At 41.2% G+C, this 18,519-nt stretch overlaps 1 protein-coding gene and 1 non-coding gene across 8 annotated transcripts in view; one reads left to right on the forward strand and one right to left on the reverse strand.

Moving 5' to 3' along the window:
• Mark3 (microtubule affinity regulating kinase 3) overlaps positions 1-18,519 on the forward strand; it is an 89,871-nt gene that overhangs the window by 49,360 nt on the left and 21,992 nt on the right. For 5 of the 7 annotated variants that reach the window (XM_050154760.1, XM_050154754.1, XM_050154756.1 and 2 more), the window contains exons 6-13: positions 4,272-4,342; positions 6,575-6,631; positions 9,203-9,439; positions 9,609-9,728; positions 9,952-10,051; positions 10,507-10,619; positions 11,509-11,662; positions 14,372-14,589. In XM_050154760.1, coding sequence (XP_050010717.1) covers positions 4,272-4,342; positions 6,575-6,631; positions 9,203-9,439; positions 9,609-9,728; positions 9,952-10,051; positions 10,507-10,619; positions 11,509-11,662; positions 14,372-14,589 — 1,070 coding nt within the window. The remainder of the gene's footprint in view (positions 1-4,271; positions 4,343-6,574; positions 6,632-9,202; positions 9,440-9,608; positions 9,729-9,951; positions 10,052-10,506; positions 10,620-11,508; positions 11,663-14,371; positions 14,590-18,519) is intronic. The other 2 variants (XM_050154757.1, XM_050154759.1) reach the window with 1 other exon arrangement.
• Positions 13,156-13,263, reverse strand: LOC126509153 (U6 spliceosomal RNA). Its single transcript, XR_007594073.1, has one exon. It is a non-coding gene; the product is annotated as a U6 spliceosomal RNA (small nuclear RNA).

Genomic DNA, 18,519 nt, shown 5'->3' on the forward strand with positions numbered 1-18,519 from the left:
AGCAGTCATGGTTCCCTGCCCTGTGGAAAGTCCAAGGTCCTCCCCCCTACGTCCATGTCTAGGAAGGTGAACGTCCAAACTGGCTAGGCTCCCACCAAGCCAGAACATGAAGTAGGATCAAAACCCCTTGCCATTGACCTTGGCTTCTCATCAGTCCTCATTGTTCGCCGTGATCAGAGAGTCCGGTTTTATCCCATGCTGTTTCAGTCACAGTCCAGCTGGCTTTGGTGAGTTCCCAATAGATCAGCCCCACTGTCTCAGTGGGTGGGTGCACCCCCCGTGGTCCTGACATCCTTGCTCGTGTTCTCCCTCCATCTGCTTCTCATTGGGACCTGACCAAGGTGTTCTTAAACTCATAGAGATCTGCCTAATTCTGCCCCCTCAATGTTGGAATAAAAGCGTCTGTACCATACATGACAGTACCTCTTCATTTGGTAGAATCTTAGAGTTGCTCAGAAAGGTCGTTTCAAGGCCCAAACTAGAAATAAAGGCATTCTGAACTTCCCATCCAGTCCTTCCATTCAAGCCATGTTATCCCTGTCCTTAGCAGGAGTGCTTATAAGCTTTTTTCACCTAGTAAATAGCCTTTTAGTCTAGCTATTTAATCTGAGTGTTAATACATTGTTAATAGGAAAATTTTTTTTCTGGCTTATAAGTTGTATTCCTGATTTATAAATCTTAGTTATTATGCGTGTGCTTCATAGTTGTAGTAATCTCTTAAGAGGTTTATATTGCATTTGAATTTATAAATAGATTATGATTTTGCTATTTGGAGCTCTGTGGTCTCTACAGCAGTGAGCAGGTTTCATCCACTTGTAGTTTTCTTGTTTTTTATTGTTTTAATGGGTGTATGATGTCTGTACATGTGCGTATGTATAGGTCTTGTGCTTGTTCATGAATGTGCACAGAAGACAGAATAGGGCTAGGTTTCCTCCTTTATTGATCTTTCCCTTATTCCTTTAAGGTAGAATCTCTCCTTTTTCAGCTAGGCTATCATACCTAAGCTCCAGGGATCCTCCTAACTCTCCTCTCTGTGGTACTGCGTTTTATTTTGTGGAAGACCACATCTGCCTTGTTCCAACTTCATCTTCTTGTTTGAGTAGCAAGGACTTTTAACCACTGAGCCAGGTTTCTGCCCCTAGGTGTTTGTTTGTGCTTTTTTGTTTTTTTGTTTTGGGGGTGTGGGTGTATGTTTTCTTTGTTTGATGTGACAGGGTCTCATGTATCCCAGGCTAGCCATGAACTTCTCATGTATGTAGCTGTATGCATGTGTGTTACTTCTCTGTTACTGTGTTAAAACACCATGACCAAAGCAATTTATAGAAGGAAGAGTTTATTTGAGCTTAGTTTCAGAGAAATAAGCATCCATCATGGCAGGGAGTGTAGTGGCATTTAATTTGTATTTTAATAAATAAAGCTTGCCTGGAGAACAGAGAGTAAAACAGCCCCAGTGGTCAGCCTTACAGACCAGACAGTGGTGACACATACCTTTAATCCAGTAGTCACACTAGTTGCCATAGAAACTGGGTAGTGTGTGCCTTTAATCCCAGCCCTAGAAAGGATTATAAAACGGGAGGAGACAGCAAGTCTCATTCTGAGATTCCTGGAGGCCAGATCACCATTTTCAGACTGAGTTCAAGATAAGAGCCAGTGGCTGGCTCCTTTGCTTTTCTGACCTTCAGATTGAACCCCAATTTTTCTCTCTGAGTTCTTATGAATTGTGCATCAAAGGAGGCATAGCAGCAAGCTGCAGTCATGGCAGCAGGATCAGAAAGCCGAGGTTCCTATCTTCACCCACTAACACAAAGCGAGAACAAACTGGAAGTAGAGTGGGATTTGAAGCTCTGAAAGCCCACCTCTAGGGAGCATACTTCCTTCAGCAAGGCTGTACCTATGAACCCTCCCCCAAACAACTGTGACCCAAGCATTCTAATAACAGAGTGTACGAGAGCTCTCATTTAAACCTCTACAGTGGTCAAAGATGACACTGAACTGGTCCTTCTGCTTCCACTGTCCTAATGATGTGCTTGATGCTCAGTATACCACCATACCAAGCTCTGTTGACATCACCTTTATCCTGTCCTGTGCCTTACTGCTCACCCCACTTAGTCAGTTGTGCTCTTGCTTAACTTGATTACTGCAGGATCTTACAGTGGGCTTCCTATCCTTTCCCGTCATCCTGATTCTGACCACTTTCAAATTTAATTATACTTTTATGGAGTCAGTTATTCTCAGTTTCTTACCTCATTTGGAATCTAGCCAGAGCCCTTTCGAAAACCGACTGAACTCTTGTGGACCTGCCCTGCACCCTCCCCATTGCTCACACTTCCCCGTATCTGTGGCAGCCTTACTAGTGTCTGTCTGTCTGTCTGTCTCTGTCTCTCTCTCTCTGTCTCTCTGTCTCTCTCTCTGTCTCTCTCTCTCTCTCTCTCTCTCTCTCTCGTGTGTGTGTGATATATATTTGCAGACTTTCACTCTGACCTTCGCTGTCCACTGCATCAGATAGTCAGCAGAATACAAACATGTTATTTTCTTTTTATTCTTCACAGCATTCACAGACCTGATATATTCTACATGTGTGTGCTCAATGTTTCTCCTATTAGCCAGCAGATTCCATTAGGAGAGGGAGTCTACTGAATTTGTTGTTTTGTTTTTAAACTCTTTGCTCTTTTCAGGGACCCACTACCTAGCTTCCAAGTAAATCACACGTAGTCATATTCTTTCTTATGAATGCCTGACCTTGGTTTATTTCTTGCCAGCTTTTTTTTTCTTCTTTTTTCCCCATAAGTTTAATTTATTATGTATACAGTGTTCTGTCTACATGTATATCTGAATGCCAGAAGAGTGCACCATATTTCCTTACAGATAGCTATGAGTCACCACGTGGTTTCTGGGACTTGAACTCAGGACCTCTGGAAGAAGAGTCAGTGCTCTTGACTTCTGAGCCATCTCTCCAGCCCCTTGCCAATTTTTCTTAAGTTGAATCATCCCGTCTATCTTTTGCCTCTGGACTTTTTCCTTTCTCTATTTTTGTATACATTTATTTATTATGCTGTGGCTGACTATGTAGCTGGGTATCCACCATTGCATCCGCCTCGGTGTTCTAATGTTCCTTCTTCTTCTCAGATCTCCTCCTATTTATTCTCTGCCGGCCAGCTCTGCCTTTCCTTTCTCCTGCCTTGCTACTAGCCATTCAAGTCTTTAATAGGCCAATAAGTGTTTTAGGCAAAGTAATACAGCTTCACAGAGCTAAACAAATACAATGTAAAAGAATGCAACACATGTTTGTATCATTTGTTACATTTGTTTATGCTGTGGAATTTTCCACTTCTTGGAACATTGCTTTGCAGTTATTAGGGACTCCAAACATTTGTTCAATAAAGTAATGATTTGTGATAATAATCTTACAGGAAGATATATTTTGTTGGGGACATCTGGGGAGAGACGGGGTCTCTCTTTAGACCAGGCTAGTCTAGAGTGCAGAGATCTGCCTGTCTCTGATTCCCATGTGTTGGAGTTAAAAGTGTATGCCACCATGCCTGGCTTACCTTTCCATCTTGATTGCTCAGTTTCTGTTGAGACCTACTGAAGAGATCGAAGCTGCATAACTTAAATGTGTTAGAGTCTTTTGGTTTTTCCTCAGCTGAGGATTATCATTGTGAGCTAAGATCTTAAGCTTTAGTTATTGCTTAGTGACCATGTTTTACTTCATACTTACATTTAAAATATGTAAACCATAAAAATATGAGCTAGAGAGTAGGTTCAGTGATTAGGAACATTTATTGCTTTTGCGGAGGGCAAAGGTTTGATTTCTAATACCCACATGGTGGCTTACAACATCCATTCTTATGGGATAATCTTTTTTTAAGATTTATTTATTTATTACATATACAGTATTCTGCCTGCATGTGTACCTGTACCGCAGAAGAGGGCACCAGATCTCATTATAGATGGTTATGAGCCACCATGTGGTTACTGGGAATTGAACTCAGGACCTCTGGAAGAGTCAGTGCTCTTAACCTCTGAGCCATCTCTCCAGCCCCCACAACATCCATTCTTAACTCAAGTTCTCAGAGAATAAAATTTCTCTTTCTGACCTCTGCAGGCACCAGGCTCACATCCAGGCAAAACACTTACATACATAAATAAATCTAAAAGACTTTTAAATAAAAAGGACCAAAACTTTGTTAAAAGTGGAATGTTACCAATCTGTGGGAAAATTAATGCCCAGATGTAGGATTTTTGCTTAATTTTATTTCTTTCTCTTATAGGTGAAGTATTTGACTATTTGGTTGCACATGGAAGAATGAAGGAAAAAGAAGCAAGAGCTAAATTTAGACAGGTATGAATTAACATGGCTTTAGTTTGTTAATTCAATAAGTTACATTGTTAATTTAGTAGTGCAGTTAAGAGTGGCATCTGGAGCTGGTGAGGTGACTCATTCAGTAAAGTTCCTCCTGTGCAAGCATGAGGACCTAAGTTTGAATCCCCAAGAATACACAGAAAGCTGGGCATAGTGGTGTGTACGTGTAACCCCAGCACTGGTAAAGAGACCAGCAGATCTTTGAAATTCACAGTTTAGCCAGTCAGTGAGCACCGGGTTTAGTGTGAGCCATGTCCCAAAAATAAGACAGACAACAGTAAAAGAAGACACTCAGTGTTGACCTCGGGGCTCCAAACAGACGCACATACAGTCAGTCAGCAAATAAAGGTGGAGAGCAACTGATGAAAAACACCTTATGTTGACCTTTGAGCTCCATACAGACATGCACACACAAGTCTTTCAGGACACTGATTGGCAGTTAAAAAATTTTAAGTACTTTTCATACCTAAGACACTGTATTAGCAGTGACTGAATCATACTTGATGGATTCTGTACGGTTTTAAAATTGTATATATTTAGTGTGTGTGCACATACAAGCATAGATTTGCCAAGGCATGCATGTAGATGACCTTACATAGGTCAGTTCTTTCCTTCTACATGTGGGCCCAGTGATTGAACACAGATCATCAGGCTTGATGGCAGGTGCCTTTACTGTTGAGCCATCTCAAAGTTCAGTGTAGAAAAAACCTGAGTTTTTCTTTTCTCCTTCCTTCCTTCCTTCCTTCCTTCCTTCCTTCCTTCCTTCCTCCCTCCCTCCCTCCCTCCCTCCCTCCCTCCCTCCCTTCCTTCCTTCCTTCCTTCCTTCCTTCCTTCCTTCCTTCCTTTCCCCCCAGTTTTTCAAAACAGGTTTGTCTGTTTAACAGCCCTAAATGTCCTGGAACTAGCTTTTGTAGACCAGTCTGGCCTCGAACTCAGAGATCCACCTACCTCTGCCTCCCAAATGCTAGGAATAAAGGTGTGTACCACCACCACTCAGCAAGTGTCTGTCTGTCTCTCTCCTTTTCTTTTTCTTTCTTTTTTTAGACAGCGTTTCTTTGTAACTTTGAAGCCTGTCCTGGAACTAGCTCTTGTAGACCAGGCTGGCCTCAAACTCAGAGATCCACCTGCCTCTGCCTCCCCAGTGCTGGGATTGATTAAAGACATTGGTACCACTACCCGGCTTTAGCGAATCTTTCTTATAAATAATTATTTTAATGCACAAAACACCTGGGCTCTGAGTCTTTCTTATAATAAGCCATTGTCTTGCTGGGAGGTGGTAGCCAACCTAGTCTTCAGAGTGAGTTCCAGGACTTAAAAGGCTACACAGAGAAACCCCGTCTTGAAAAGAAAAATGAAAGAAAGAAATAATTGTTTGTAGCTTAATACCAGAAAACCAACAATAGGTTTGAGTATCTTCCGGTCATTGTGGTGTCAGGTTAACTTTGAGTTGTTTAGAGCTAAAGGAAGAGATGTTAAAAGTGGCAAGGGATTGTACAATGTGATTCAAAAGCAGGTTTTGAAAATAACCTTCAATGGCCAGGCAGTGGTGGTGCACGTATTTAATCCCAGCACTTGGGAGGCAGAGGCAGGTGGATCTCTGTGAGTTCGAAGCCAGCCTGATCTACAAGAGCTAGTTCCAGGATAGGCTCCAAAGCTACGAGAAACCCTCTCTGGGGGGGGGGGGGGGGGGACACACAGAAAATAACTCCAAGAAAAACTTCTTCAACATCAGAAAATATGTTTATCGGGGCGGGAATTATGGTCCAGTGGCAGTGGGTAGAGAACCTGCTAGCATCCATGAAGCCCTACGTTCCGTCCCAGCACCACATAAACCCAGTGTACATACCTTTAATCCTGGAACTTGGGTTGGAAACAGGAGGCTCGGAAGTTCAGGATCCTTGTCAACTGTGGAACGTTTAAGGCCCACCTGGGCCACATGAAACCATCTTAAAAATTGAATACAATAAAGCAGGGTGTAGTGGCATGGTCCTTTAATTTCTCAGTACTTAGGAGGCAGAACAGGCATATCAGTGAGTTTGGTGTCAGCTTGGTTTACAGAATGATTTCCAGGCAGGCCTGTCAGAGGCTACATGGTGAGAGCCTGTTTCAGAAGAAGCAAAACAAAAACCCCAAAGAAGAAATGAGAATAAATGATTATTGTAATTGTGAGTCTGCACCATTGGTGACTAACCCCATTTTCCCCATGTTTAGATTGTGTCTGCAGTACAGTATTGCCACCAAAAACGGATTGTTCACAGAGACCTCAAGGTGAGCCCAAAATCCTTGCTAAGTTTTCTATAGTTCTTTTGGTGGCCATTTACAGGTGATGATTAGATTGTGTTGTTGGATAAGAGAAAAATAAGGTTAGGGACTGGAGAGATGGCTCAGTGGGTCAGAGCACTTTCTGCTTTTCTAGAGGATATGAGTTCAATTCTTAGCACCCACATGGTAGTTAACAGCTGTCTAACTCCAAGATCTGACACACCCTCACACAGACACACATGCAGGCAAAACACCAGTGCTCATAAAATAAATAAATTAAGCCAGACATGATGGCACATACTTTTAGTCCAAGCATCTGGGAGGCAGAGGCAGGCAGATCACTAAGTTCATGGCCAGCCTGGTCTACAAAGTAAGTTCCAGGATAGCCAGAGCAACATAGAAAAACCCTGCCTCAAAAAACCAAAATAAATAAACAAACAGATTAATAATAATGTAAAAATAAGTTCTATAATGGTTGGCTCCCTTTGTCCTAAATACACAGTGAAGAGGTTTTTGTTGTTGTTGCTTTTAAGTAAAGTTCATGAAAAGTATTTCAGGTCTCAGAAAAGGTACCTAGTGGTTCATCTCTGGAGGACAGTTGTCCCATAGTCATACAGGGGTACAGAGGTCTCCTGACACACCGGGCCCACCTGGACATGACTGCCCGTGCCTATGTAGGAAGGCATTCTGTTCTTTAAGCTGTAGTGCTTGTTGAAGGTATCCATGGGCTGCATCTCTGCTCTTTGGCAGAGTTAGGATTCACAGAGCATTTTTCTTTTCACAGGCCCTGGAACTTGGGCACCTCTCCTGTTCCTCTTTTTACTTCCAGACACTCCCTCTTCCTCTCTGTGTCTTATAGCATATCGTCTATACCACATCTAGACACTATGCTCACAAGATTACTGACTGCGTGCTTGTCCCTCTTAGCGCCCACCCTGAGCACATCACTCTGGCAGTTGTGGTTGCTGCCTACATGTGATGACCCCCAGTCTGTTTCTGCAGCTAGAGTTGTTCTAGGACCCAAGCATCCTAGTACCTAGGCAAAAAGTATCCCTCAGGTGTAGTCAATTCAAAATCAGATCTTTTCCTTTTTAAATAGAATTGTGTTGTTTTTCATTATGGTGACTGAAGTTTCTCCAGAGCCTCCTACTTAACCTCCATTCAGCTGCCACTTTTGCTGCTGTTTCCTGTCTCTACTACTCCATTCCTGCTCTCCAAAGCCAGAGCACACTCATGTGATAGTCAGTTCAAACACAGTTCTCTCTTGTCTTCTCTGCTCCTGGCTTTCCCTGCTTCCCATCATATCTCTATATTATGTGTATGGCTGTTTTCCGTGTGTGTGTGTGTGTGTGTGTGTGTCAGAGGCAGAGCTGAACTTCTGAGTTTAAGAGCAACCTGATTACATAGAGCATTCCACGGCAGCCAGAGCTAAAATGATGAGACCCTGTCTCTCCCCGCCCCCCAATAAAAAAATAAACATAAGATTATCATTTCCAGAGGAGGAAGGGAGGGGAACAGAGAAACATGAATAGGTCAATAAAAACAATTTTAAAATAAGATTTCCAGCAAGGCAGATGCAGGCAGATCTCTGTGAGTTCGAGGCCAGCCTGGTCTACAAGAGCTAGAGCTAGTTCAGGCACCAAACTACAGAGAAACCTTGTCTAGGGAAAAAAAAAAAAAAAAAAAAAAAACAGAAAACAAAACAAACAAACCCTGTCTTAAAATAAACTAACAAACTAAAAGTCATTTCCTTGTTTAACAACTCTTGAGCAGTGTTCTCTCATCTTGAGGGTAAAAAACTGAAGAAAACACTGTTGATGTTATGCCCTCTTCCGCCCCCACCATCTCTGTGGAGCATCTCTCTCCATACATTACCTTCCAGTTGTCGACAGAAATGTACCCTCCCCTTTGTGGACTTCCACGTCTTCATTCTGCCCCTAAACACCCCATGAAACATATTATCTATACCTTCCTCAGTTTCACTTCCTCTGGACATTTTCCATGACCCTCTTTTGCTGAGCCTTTTCTCTGTCAGTACCCATCATAGTGCTCAGATCTCGGCAGCTTATTAGCTGCCTGCTTCACCACCCTACAGTACGAATCCTGAGGGCAGGGCCCTGTCTTGCTTATCCTTGTACATCCAGACAGTAGTCTCATACCCAATGTGTCTGCTTTGTGCCTGTCAGCTCAAATCAACAGAAGTGACTAGTTTGTCTCAGAGGTTGGGGTGGGAGTTCTCCTTCCCCAGCAATACCCATTTTAAAACCATTTGGTGGTGTTTATGAAGCGTGACTGTATTTTTAAAAAGCCTCTTATTAACTGAAGAAGCTTTCTACATTTTTGTTGATCTTGAAGTATTTTATATTTAAGCTTGTCTTATACTTCAGCTATATTTGACTGTTAATATCAATTAGGAATATAATTTATTTCCAGTGTTTCTCTAGAAATAGTGTTTTTACATTTACTAACTAGGAGATAAGTCCTTGTTAAAAAAAAGCCTTTATGAAATACCTGATGCTATTATCATAAATGTATTTTGGTTAAGCTTTATTTTTGTCTTGATGTTTTTTTCTCTAGGCTGAAAATCTGTTATTAGATGCGGATATGAACATTAAAATAGCAGATTTTGGTTTTAGCAATGAATTTACTGTTGGCAGTAAACTAGACACGTTTTGTGGTAGTCCTCCATATGCAGCCCCTGAGCTCTTCCAGGGCAAGAAGTATGACGGGCCAGAAGTGGATGTGTGGAGTCTCGGCGTCATTCTGTACACCCTAGTCAGTGGGTCGCTTCCCTTTGACGGTCAGAACCTGAAGGTATAAGAAGCAGTTGCAGCCATGCTCTTCAAAAACTAAGGATTTTTATAAAATTGTGTAGATTGACATTTTTAATACTATTTGTATGGGTGCTTTTATGGGTTTGATTTTATTGTTACTGTTTTTAACTTAAAAATTGACTTTTATTTCTTTATTGCATTCCCCGAAGGAACTGAGAGAGAGAGTACTACGAGGGAAATACAGAATCCCTTTCTACATGTCCACAGACTGTGAAAACCTTCTCAAACGCTTCCTGGTGCTGAACCCAGTTAAACGTGGCACTCTTGAGGTAACCACACCAGTGGGAAGAAAGAGCATTTAACAGAACCCTGCTTAGTTTATGTGACACTGAACACCTGTGGGGTTTTAGGTAGTAAGGAAAACAAACAAGCGGACAAATTCCCTTAAGTTTCCTTTAGAGGGTTATTCGATGAAATGCTGAAAATCATCTCCCTAAATATTGTGAGCGTTGGGGGGCTTTGTTCTGTGCTAACACACAGTTCACCTTGCAGCAAATCATGAAGGACAGGTGGATCAACGCAGGTCATGAGGAAGATGAGCTCAAGCCATTTGTTGAACCTGAACTAGACATCTCAGACCAGAAGAGAATAGGTAATTACCTATGTTTGTGTGTATGTGTACTATACATGTTTTACTCCTGTGTGTGTGGCTCAAACAGAAGCAAAGGGAAGGTAAGCACAGAATTTATAGATCCACTTATCTGTTCCGTCTTAATTAGGAGCTTAGCAAGGCGGTGGTGGTGCTCACCTTTAATCCTAGCACTCAGGAGTTAGAGGCAGGCAGATCTCTGTGACTTCTGGTCTGCAGAGAGAGGTTTAAGACAGCCAGGGCTCCACAAAGAAACATTGTCCCAAAAAACAAAAACAAACAAAATTGAGAGCTTAATCTATGGTTTTCTGTAGTAGCACCAGTAACTCAGAGACATGTTCAGCAGCTCTTCTATGTTAGGAAATATATAACCTTCTAATTCAAATGAAATTGTTTTTCCCTATGCTAGCATGATTTCCAATCCAAATAAAATATATAAACCATATTTTATCTTTTAGATATTATGGTGGGAATGGGATATTCACAAGAAGAAATTCAAGAATCTCTTAGTAAAATGAAATATGATGAAATCACAGCTACATACTTGTTACTGGGGAGAAAATCTTCAGAGGTAAGAGTGTCTAGAGAGGAAATCTAAATACCCTGTGTAAAAGGGATCAGTGTGCAATGCATGATGGCACATGCCTGTAGTTCCTACACTCAGGAAGTGGAGGCAGGAGAGTCAGGGATTTATGTTCTCCTCAGCTGTACAATGAGCTCAAGGCTAGTCTGCACTACAAAAGACCCTGTCTCCAAAAAGATTTGACTCTATTTTTTTAAAAAAAGGTTTCTTTATTTTTTTTAATATAACATTTGGTGTTCATTTTAAAACTTTGCCTGCAAACAGTGGTCTCACTCCATTGGACCCTTATAAGCTATTATTTTTTATTTTTGGTTGTGAGACTAGCATTTAGTGGCTGATCCATCTCTGCAGCTCATAAACTACTATTTTAGCTTCAAAGTAATAATCCTTTATGAGTAGTAATGTCACAAGCCTAGACAATGGTGAGTTACCTTTAGTCATTAATAGTTTGAAATTGATGTAAAATACCAAACAAAGGAAACAGAGTATTATGTTTTAGTTCTTTGAAAAGATCAGGAAGGAGATCATTAACATATAACCTTATTCTCAGAAGTCAGAAAATACTTTTGAATGAGTTTAAAGTTATTATTTCAAGCCAGGCGGTGGTGGCTACGCCTTTAATCTCAGCACTCAGGAGGCAGAGGCAGGTGGATCTCTGTGAGTTCGAGACCAGCCTGGTCTACAAGAGCTAGTTCCAGGACAGGCTCCAAAGCCACAGAGAAACCCTGTCTCGGGGAAGGAAAAAAAAAAAAAAAAAAAGGTGTTGTTTTGTACGTTGTGATAACTCCTCTCTGACTGGGAGGAGTATGTTACCAGGAATTTCCTGACAAGCCATTGGGCTCCGTATATGGTTGCTGCTCTTCTCATTCTCCCATAGCTGGACGCTAGTGACTCCAGTTCTAGCAGCAACCTTTCACTTGCTAAGGTGCGGCCAAGCAGTGACCTCAGCAACAGCACTGGCCAGTCTCCTCATCACAAAGTACAGAGAAGTGTTTCTTCAAGTCAGAAGCAGAGACGGTACAGTGACCATGGTGAGTCTGAGACTATTCCAGTAGCTTCTGAATGTGTTCTTCTGACTAGAGCCTGTCAGGGCAGAGGAGATTGGCTTGCTGTCCCTTTTTAGCATTAGGGACTGGTATGGTTAAGGTCGCCTAACTATTTGGAACATTTGGTAGACTTCGCTGGATAAGACTTAGAGAATGAAAATCTCATCTGTAGTTTTGCATTTCTCTCTGAGCATTGCAACTGTCAGGGCTCTCTACTGATGGAACAACATTCTCTGTTCATGCAAGCTATTGAGCGCTTAAATGGAGGAAATGATTTTCACATTTTTCTTTTTATGTATATGAGTATTTTAATTTCATGCATTTATGTGCCTCACTTGTGCCTGGAAGCCAGAAGAGTGTGTCAGATCCCCATGAACTGGAGTAACAGATGCTTGTGAGCCATAATGCTGGGATCCAAACCTGGATCTTTTGTGAGTGAAGGCAGTGTTTTAACTGCTGGATCATCTTTCCAGCCCCAGGGTTTTCTATTTCAGTTTCAGTTAAAGGTAAAAATATGAGTCTGGGCATTTTGGCTTATTCCTGTTATCCCAGTATTTAGGAGGTAGAGGCAGGGGGATTAAGAATTTAAGGTTGGGACTTGAGAGTTGGTTAAGAACACCTGTGTTCAGTTCCCAGTACCCACACGGCAGCACACAACTTATCTGTAATTCCCTTTTAAGGGATCCAACTCTGTCTTCTGGTCATTGTGGGCACTAGTCACACATGTGCACAGACATACACACAAACAAAACAACTATCTGATAAAATAGTATTCTTAAATTTCAGAAGAAGTTAAGGTCATCCTTTGCTATATGCCAAGTTTGAAGTTGGTTTAGCCTGAGACCCTCTTGCAAAGTAAGGAGAGAAAAGGGGAAGAGGAAAGAAGATAAGAAAACAATGTACATCAAGGGTGTTGATTTACCTTATCTGTATGGTTTGTAAATGAGGAGGTGCTCTCAATTTCTTTCTTCCTATATATTTGTGTTAGCTAACAAGGAAGTTTAAGGGGCCTATATACTAAATGCCAAATTTGAATGCAAGCACACTACTCTTAAGAGATCCCATTCAAAGGGAATTACTCCTAAATCCTGAAAGAAACAAGTTGAATTCTCTTACTTATCAAGGGAATAATCTTTAGTAAGTTTAGTCTTCCTCAAGCACATAGGTTTCACCTGGATTTCCAATGACATTTTTCTAGAGTTAAAGTGAGCTTTGGAACTAGAACCATACACTTGCTGACCCTTCATTTTATCAATAAGGCATGGAAAAAGGAATGTCAGCAACTCTCCCAGGAGCCAGAGCAAATGAGGAATGCCTGGAGCGGAGCTGACTCCTGACACCCGTCCTGTGTCTTTTATCCACTGACAATCCATTTTCACCAGAGAAGATTCTGTGTTGCCCTAGGTGTATAGGTACTTAGAGAGCCAAACATAATTGATAAATGATAAAGTAATTTATTTTAAAGTAATTTTTAAAAAAAAAATTTGGACTGCTTTACGAATTTGCATGTCATCCTTGCACTGGGAACATGCTAATCTCTGTATCATTCCAGTTCTTTTTAGTATATGTGCTGCTGAAGTGAGCACTTAAAATAATTGTTTTGTATATATGTGGCACTACTATTTTATTAAAAGGGAATTTTTTTCATACTAATGAGAGACCCATTCTTGTTTATTTTTACATAGATCTTTTATTATTTTTGTTTTATTTTGTTTTATTGAGGCAGGGTTTCACTCTGTAGTCCTAGGTGGCCTGAAACTTGATACATAGAACCAGGCTAGCCTTAAACTTAAAAGAGATCTACCTGCCTCTGCCTCCTGAGTTTTGAGCCTGTGTACTGAATGCCTACATCACCACACCTGATGAGAGTTAAATGTTGGCTGTATGGTGGTGTGGTGCACTCCTTTAATCCCAGCTCTCCGGAGGCAGAGGCAGATGGATCTCTGTGAGTTCGAGGCCTGCCTCATCTAGAGTGAGTTCTAGGACAGCAAGAAAAACACTGTCTCAAAGGGACCACAGAGAGAGAGAGCTCTAGTGGGCATTGTATCTGGTAATTATAGTAGCTCTGTGTCCATTTCCAATTGTTTGAACTCCAGATGCCCCATGCTAATTTAGGAGACTAGTTAATCATCTACTCTGGTCCTCTTTAGACGAGCTCTTTTAGAACATGGCTGTGACCATTTCTTCCCTAGCTGGCACTTAGTAAAGGAACATGTTTTCCTCTGCTTTATTGCCTTCCTTTACATACTCATTTTCTTCCTTATCTGGAATATCCGTGCATATTTTTTTTTAAGGTACAAGATAAAATTTCAGTAGAAATGGCACATGAGATCTGTGCTGTCTTACTCTGACAAAATGAGACTATCTCATACTAAAGGACGTAATTTGCTTGATTGTACCAGAATAGTTTGTTCTGCATAAAGACTATGCATCTAGTTAATTTGATTAATGATCTTCTAGACAATGACATGGTATTAAGTTGTTTCCAAAGGACAACTCAACTTGTTAAGTTTTCACAATCGTTTTAGAAAGTAGAATGTTTATGTGGTAATCAAATGGAAGATATCTTAGAAAATTTTACTGGTTTATAGTTTCAGGTGAATAGAAATTTAAATTGTCTTACAAAATGTTAATTTTCAGAGAATAAATATGAAACTGCATTCTGTCTTTTAAAGAGTGAACTCTTTATTGTAGCTGGACCAGCTATTCCTTCAGTTGTGGCATATCCAAAGAGGAGTCAGACTAGCACTGCCGATAGTGACCTCAAAGAAGATGGAATTTCCTCCCGAAAATCAAGTGGCACTGCTGTAGGAGGAAAGGGGATTGCCCCTGCCAGTCCCATGCTTGGGAATGCAAGCAATCCCAATAAAGCTGATATTCCCGAGCGCAAGAAAAGCACTGCTGTCCCCAGTGTAAGTACTATTGGATTGGATAGCAGGCCTTGGTGGCTGGGACTTGAACCAGCTAGTCTTTTTGCATCCATCCATTTTATTCTCTATTTCTGCCTGTAGTGTCTCTCCTCTAGTCTACCACGCCCCGCTTCCTGCATTGTAGGTGTTCCTATTATTATTATTATTATTATTATTATTATTATTATTTGGATTTTTGAGACAGGGTTTCTCCGTAGCGTTTGGTTCCTGTCCTGGAACTAGCTGGAACTAGACCAGGCTGGCCTCGAACTCACAGAGATCCGCCTGCCTCTGCCTCCTGAGTGCTGGGATTAAAGGCATGCGCCACCACCGCCCGGCTTAGGTGTTTCTTTTGATAATTCCTGCTGCTGTGACAGAACATCTGAGACATATTTATAAGGAAAGAAATGTTATCTTGAGTTCTAAAGACCAAAAAATCCAGCAGACTCACTATGTAGTGGGGGATATTGTTTTTTGCTGCTTCCAGGATAGTATTCTGTTACCACTTGCTCCAAAGATGAGGATACGGTATGGACACCTTGTAGAAGGGTTGGATTTATCTCTCCCTTCCTTTTATATAGCACTAATGACCTAGAAGCCTCAGTTCTTAACACTGTTGCACTGGAGCACATTTTTCCAGAGCTCTGGGGGAGCCCAGACAGTCACAGCCCATTCTCCACACTAAGTAAGTACTCAGCACTAGGAAGACAGAAGCTGATTGATGCCGGAGAGGTTTGAGACCAACCTGGTCTACATAGCCAGTTTCTGGCTAGCAAAGGCTATACAATGAAACCGTGTCTGAAAACAAACAAATCTCACAATAAAAATAAATCTTAGCCAGTCATGGTAGCGTATACCATTAGTCCCAGTGCTCGGGAGGCAGAGACAGGTGGATCTCTGTGAATTTGAAGCCAGCCTTGTCTACAGAGTGGATTCCAGGATAGCCAGGGTTACACAGAGAAAGCCTGTCTTGAAAAACAAACAAACAAACAAAAAATTTAAATGCTGTGGTGATAGAGATGAAGCTCTGATGGTAGATTGTTTGCGTAGCATGGAAGAGGGACAACATAAGCCAGGTGTGGTGGTGAGTCACAGTACTGAGGAGGTAGAGCCAGGAGGATCAGGACTGGAGAAATGATCAGGAGGTGAGCATGTTTGCTCCTCTTGCAGAGAACCACAGTTTGTTCCCAGCACCCGCATCAGGGGAGGGGGCTACAATATTCTGTAAATCTGCTTGCAGGTGTAGCAGATGCCTCTGACATCTTCACTACTCACATGTAGACACATGCCTAAATATAAAATAAATTTGCACTGGAGAGGTGGCTCAGAGGTTAAGAACACTTGTTACTCTTTTAGAAGACTTGGGTTCAGTTCTCTGCACCCAAATGGTGGCTCACAGCAACCTGTAATTCCAGTTCCTGGGGATCCAACCAAACTGATCACCACAGGCACGTGGTGCACAGACACACCTCTAGGCAAACAGCCGTATACGTAAAAGTAAACCTCAAAAAATAAGAATAAAATTCTCACTGGTAAGATAGCTCCGAAGATAGAAAACACTTCCCTAGCAAACCTGAAGACCAAAGCTTATCCCTTTGCCTCATGGTGGAATCAGAACACAGACTTACAAGTTATCCAACCTACATATGTGCACCACAGCATTCATGCACCTATATATACATCTCACACAAATAATAATAATATAAAACTTTCTCTGATCGTGCTCAATTCTTAGAACAATTCCTTAATGTGTGTCATGGTCCTGGTTTCAGTTTTTAGCACTACCAAAAAGAAGTAAATAATATTACGTGATAAAAATGTTTCATTGTAACTTTATTTTTTATTTACAAGATTAAATTAACACAGAATCCACATAACATAATTAGCTAATTTAAATGTGCAGCTGGTGTTTTTAACAACTTACCTTTTGGGGGCTGGAGAGATGCTCAACAGTTAAGTGCACTGGCTGTTTTTTCAGAGGACCCAGGTTCAATTCCCTGCACCTACATGACAGCTCACAATTGTCTGTGACTCCAATTCCAGAGGATCTGACACCCTCACACAAACAAACATGCAGGCCAAACACCAGTGTACGTAAAAATACAAATAAATTATTAAAAAAGAACTTACCTTTTTGTTTGTTTGTTTCACTTGATGTTGGTTCGGTTGGTTGATTTGAAACATGGCATCTGTGGCTTAGGCTGCCCTCAGCCTCTTACGTGCTGTAATTACAGGAATGAGCCACTGCCCAACTTAGGTAGAGAACTTTTCAATACCACATAATACCCTGTAACTGTAATAACTTGTCATTTTCTAGTTCCTGCTGCCTTTTTTGATGACTCCATGTAAATAAAGTCAAATATTTAAATATAGACCTTTGTGTTTGGTTTCTTGAATTCAAGATCATATTTGAGAGTTCAAGTTGTAGCATGTATTAATACCTCATTCCTTTTTAAAGCTTGAGTGTTATTCTATACATATAGACTACAATTCATTTGATCATCTGTTGATAGACATTTAGATTATTTCTACCTTTTCGACATAGAGAATAGCATTGTAAATATTTGTATGAAATGTCTGTGTGGCCTGGAGATGGTAGCACACACCTTTAATCTCAGCACTCAGGAGGTAGAATCAGGCATATCTTTGAATTCGAGGCCAGTGTGATCTACAAAGTTCCAGAATAGCCAGAACTGTTAGACAAATCTGTATGGACTACAGTTTTCAATTTTGTGTCTATATGTCCTGCATGTGTGTGCATATGTATGTACTTGCCTGCGTAGACAAAGGCTGACAGTGGAAATGTTTTTATCAGTTGCTTTTTATCTTTTAACGTGTTCTTCTCCACTCTTTGAGTCTATAGCTTCTTCTATAAGGTTTTCCCATCTTAGTCTTTGAAAGGGGGTGTCTCTGAACCTGAAACTTAATGATTAGGTCAGATTGGCTGCCCAGTCATTTTCCTGTCTTTGCCTTCTAGCCCCAGAATTACAAGTGCATACTACTGCACCTGGCTGTTGCCTTGTTGTTTAATTTTTTGAGACAAGGTTTCTCTGCATGGCTCTGGCCATCTAAAGGTGTGTACTGCCACTGCCTGGCTGCTTTACTTCATTATAACAACTTCTGGGTTGTCATTTGGGGAAGTTAGGTTAAGAACTCAAGCAGAGACTGCCGACTGGCTTGTTCATTTTATTTTCTTATAAAACATCGGACCACTTTCCAGAGTTAGTGCCACCCATCATAAACTAAGCCCCCCCATATCAATCAAGACTTGCCTAGAGGACTGATAGAGGCAGTTCCTCAATTGGAAGTTCTTCTACCCAGATTTTTCTAGTTTGTATCAGAATTATAAAACAACACAAACCGTTACTTTTGGGAAATAAATTTAGGTCCCCAGACTTATGCATCAAGCAACTTTACACTGAGCCATTATTTCTGCTCATTTTGTCCTTATTTATTTATTTATTTATTTATTTATTTATTTAATTTCTGAGACAGGGTTTCTCTGTAGTTTTTGGTGCCTGTCCTGGAACTAGCTCTTGTAGACCAGGCTGGCCTTGAACTCATGAAGATCCACCTGCCTCTGCCTCCCAAGTGCTGGGATTAAAGGCATGCGCCACCATTGCCTGACCTACATTTCTTTGTGGGTGGAAGACATCCCATAGTATCAGAGGACAACTTTGTATAATGTTGTTAATCTCTTCCTACCATTTGGGTTCTAGGTATGGAAATAAATGGGGTCTCACTATGTAACCCAGGGTAGCCTTGAACCCATAACAGTTCTCCTGCCCAACCTTCAAGAGTTGGAGTCTGCTGGGTGGTTAGTGGTGTACACCTTTCATCCCAGCAGACAGATCTTTGAGTTCGAGGCCAACCTTGTCTGCAAATGGAATTCCAGTACAGCCAGAGGTGTTATACTGTCTCAAACCAAAAAAA

The sequence above is a fragment of the Alexandromys fortis genome, unplaced genomic scaffold (genome assembly GCF_014885135.2).
Source record: "Alexandromys fortis isolate MF-2015 unplaced genomic scaffold, M_Fortis_MF-2015_v1.1 scaffold_91, whole genome shotgun sequence".
Taxonomy (NCBI): Eukaryota; Metazoa; Chordata; class Mammalia; order Rodentia; family Cricetidae; genus Alexandromys; species Alexandromys fortis.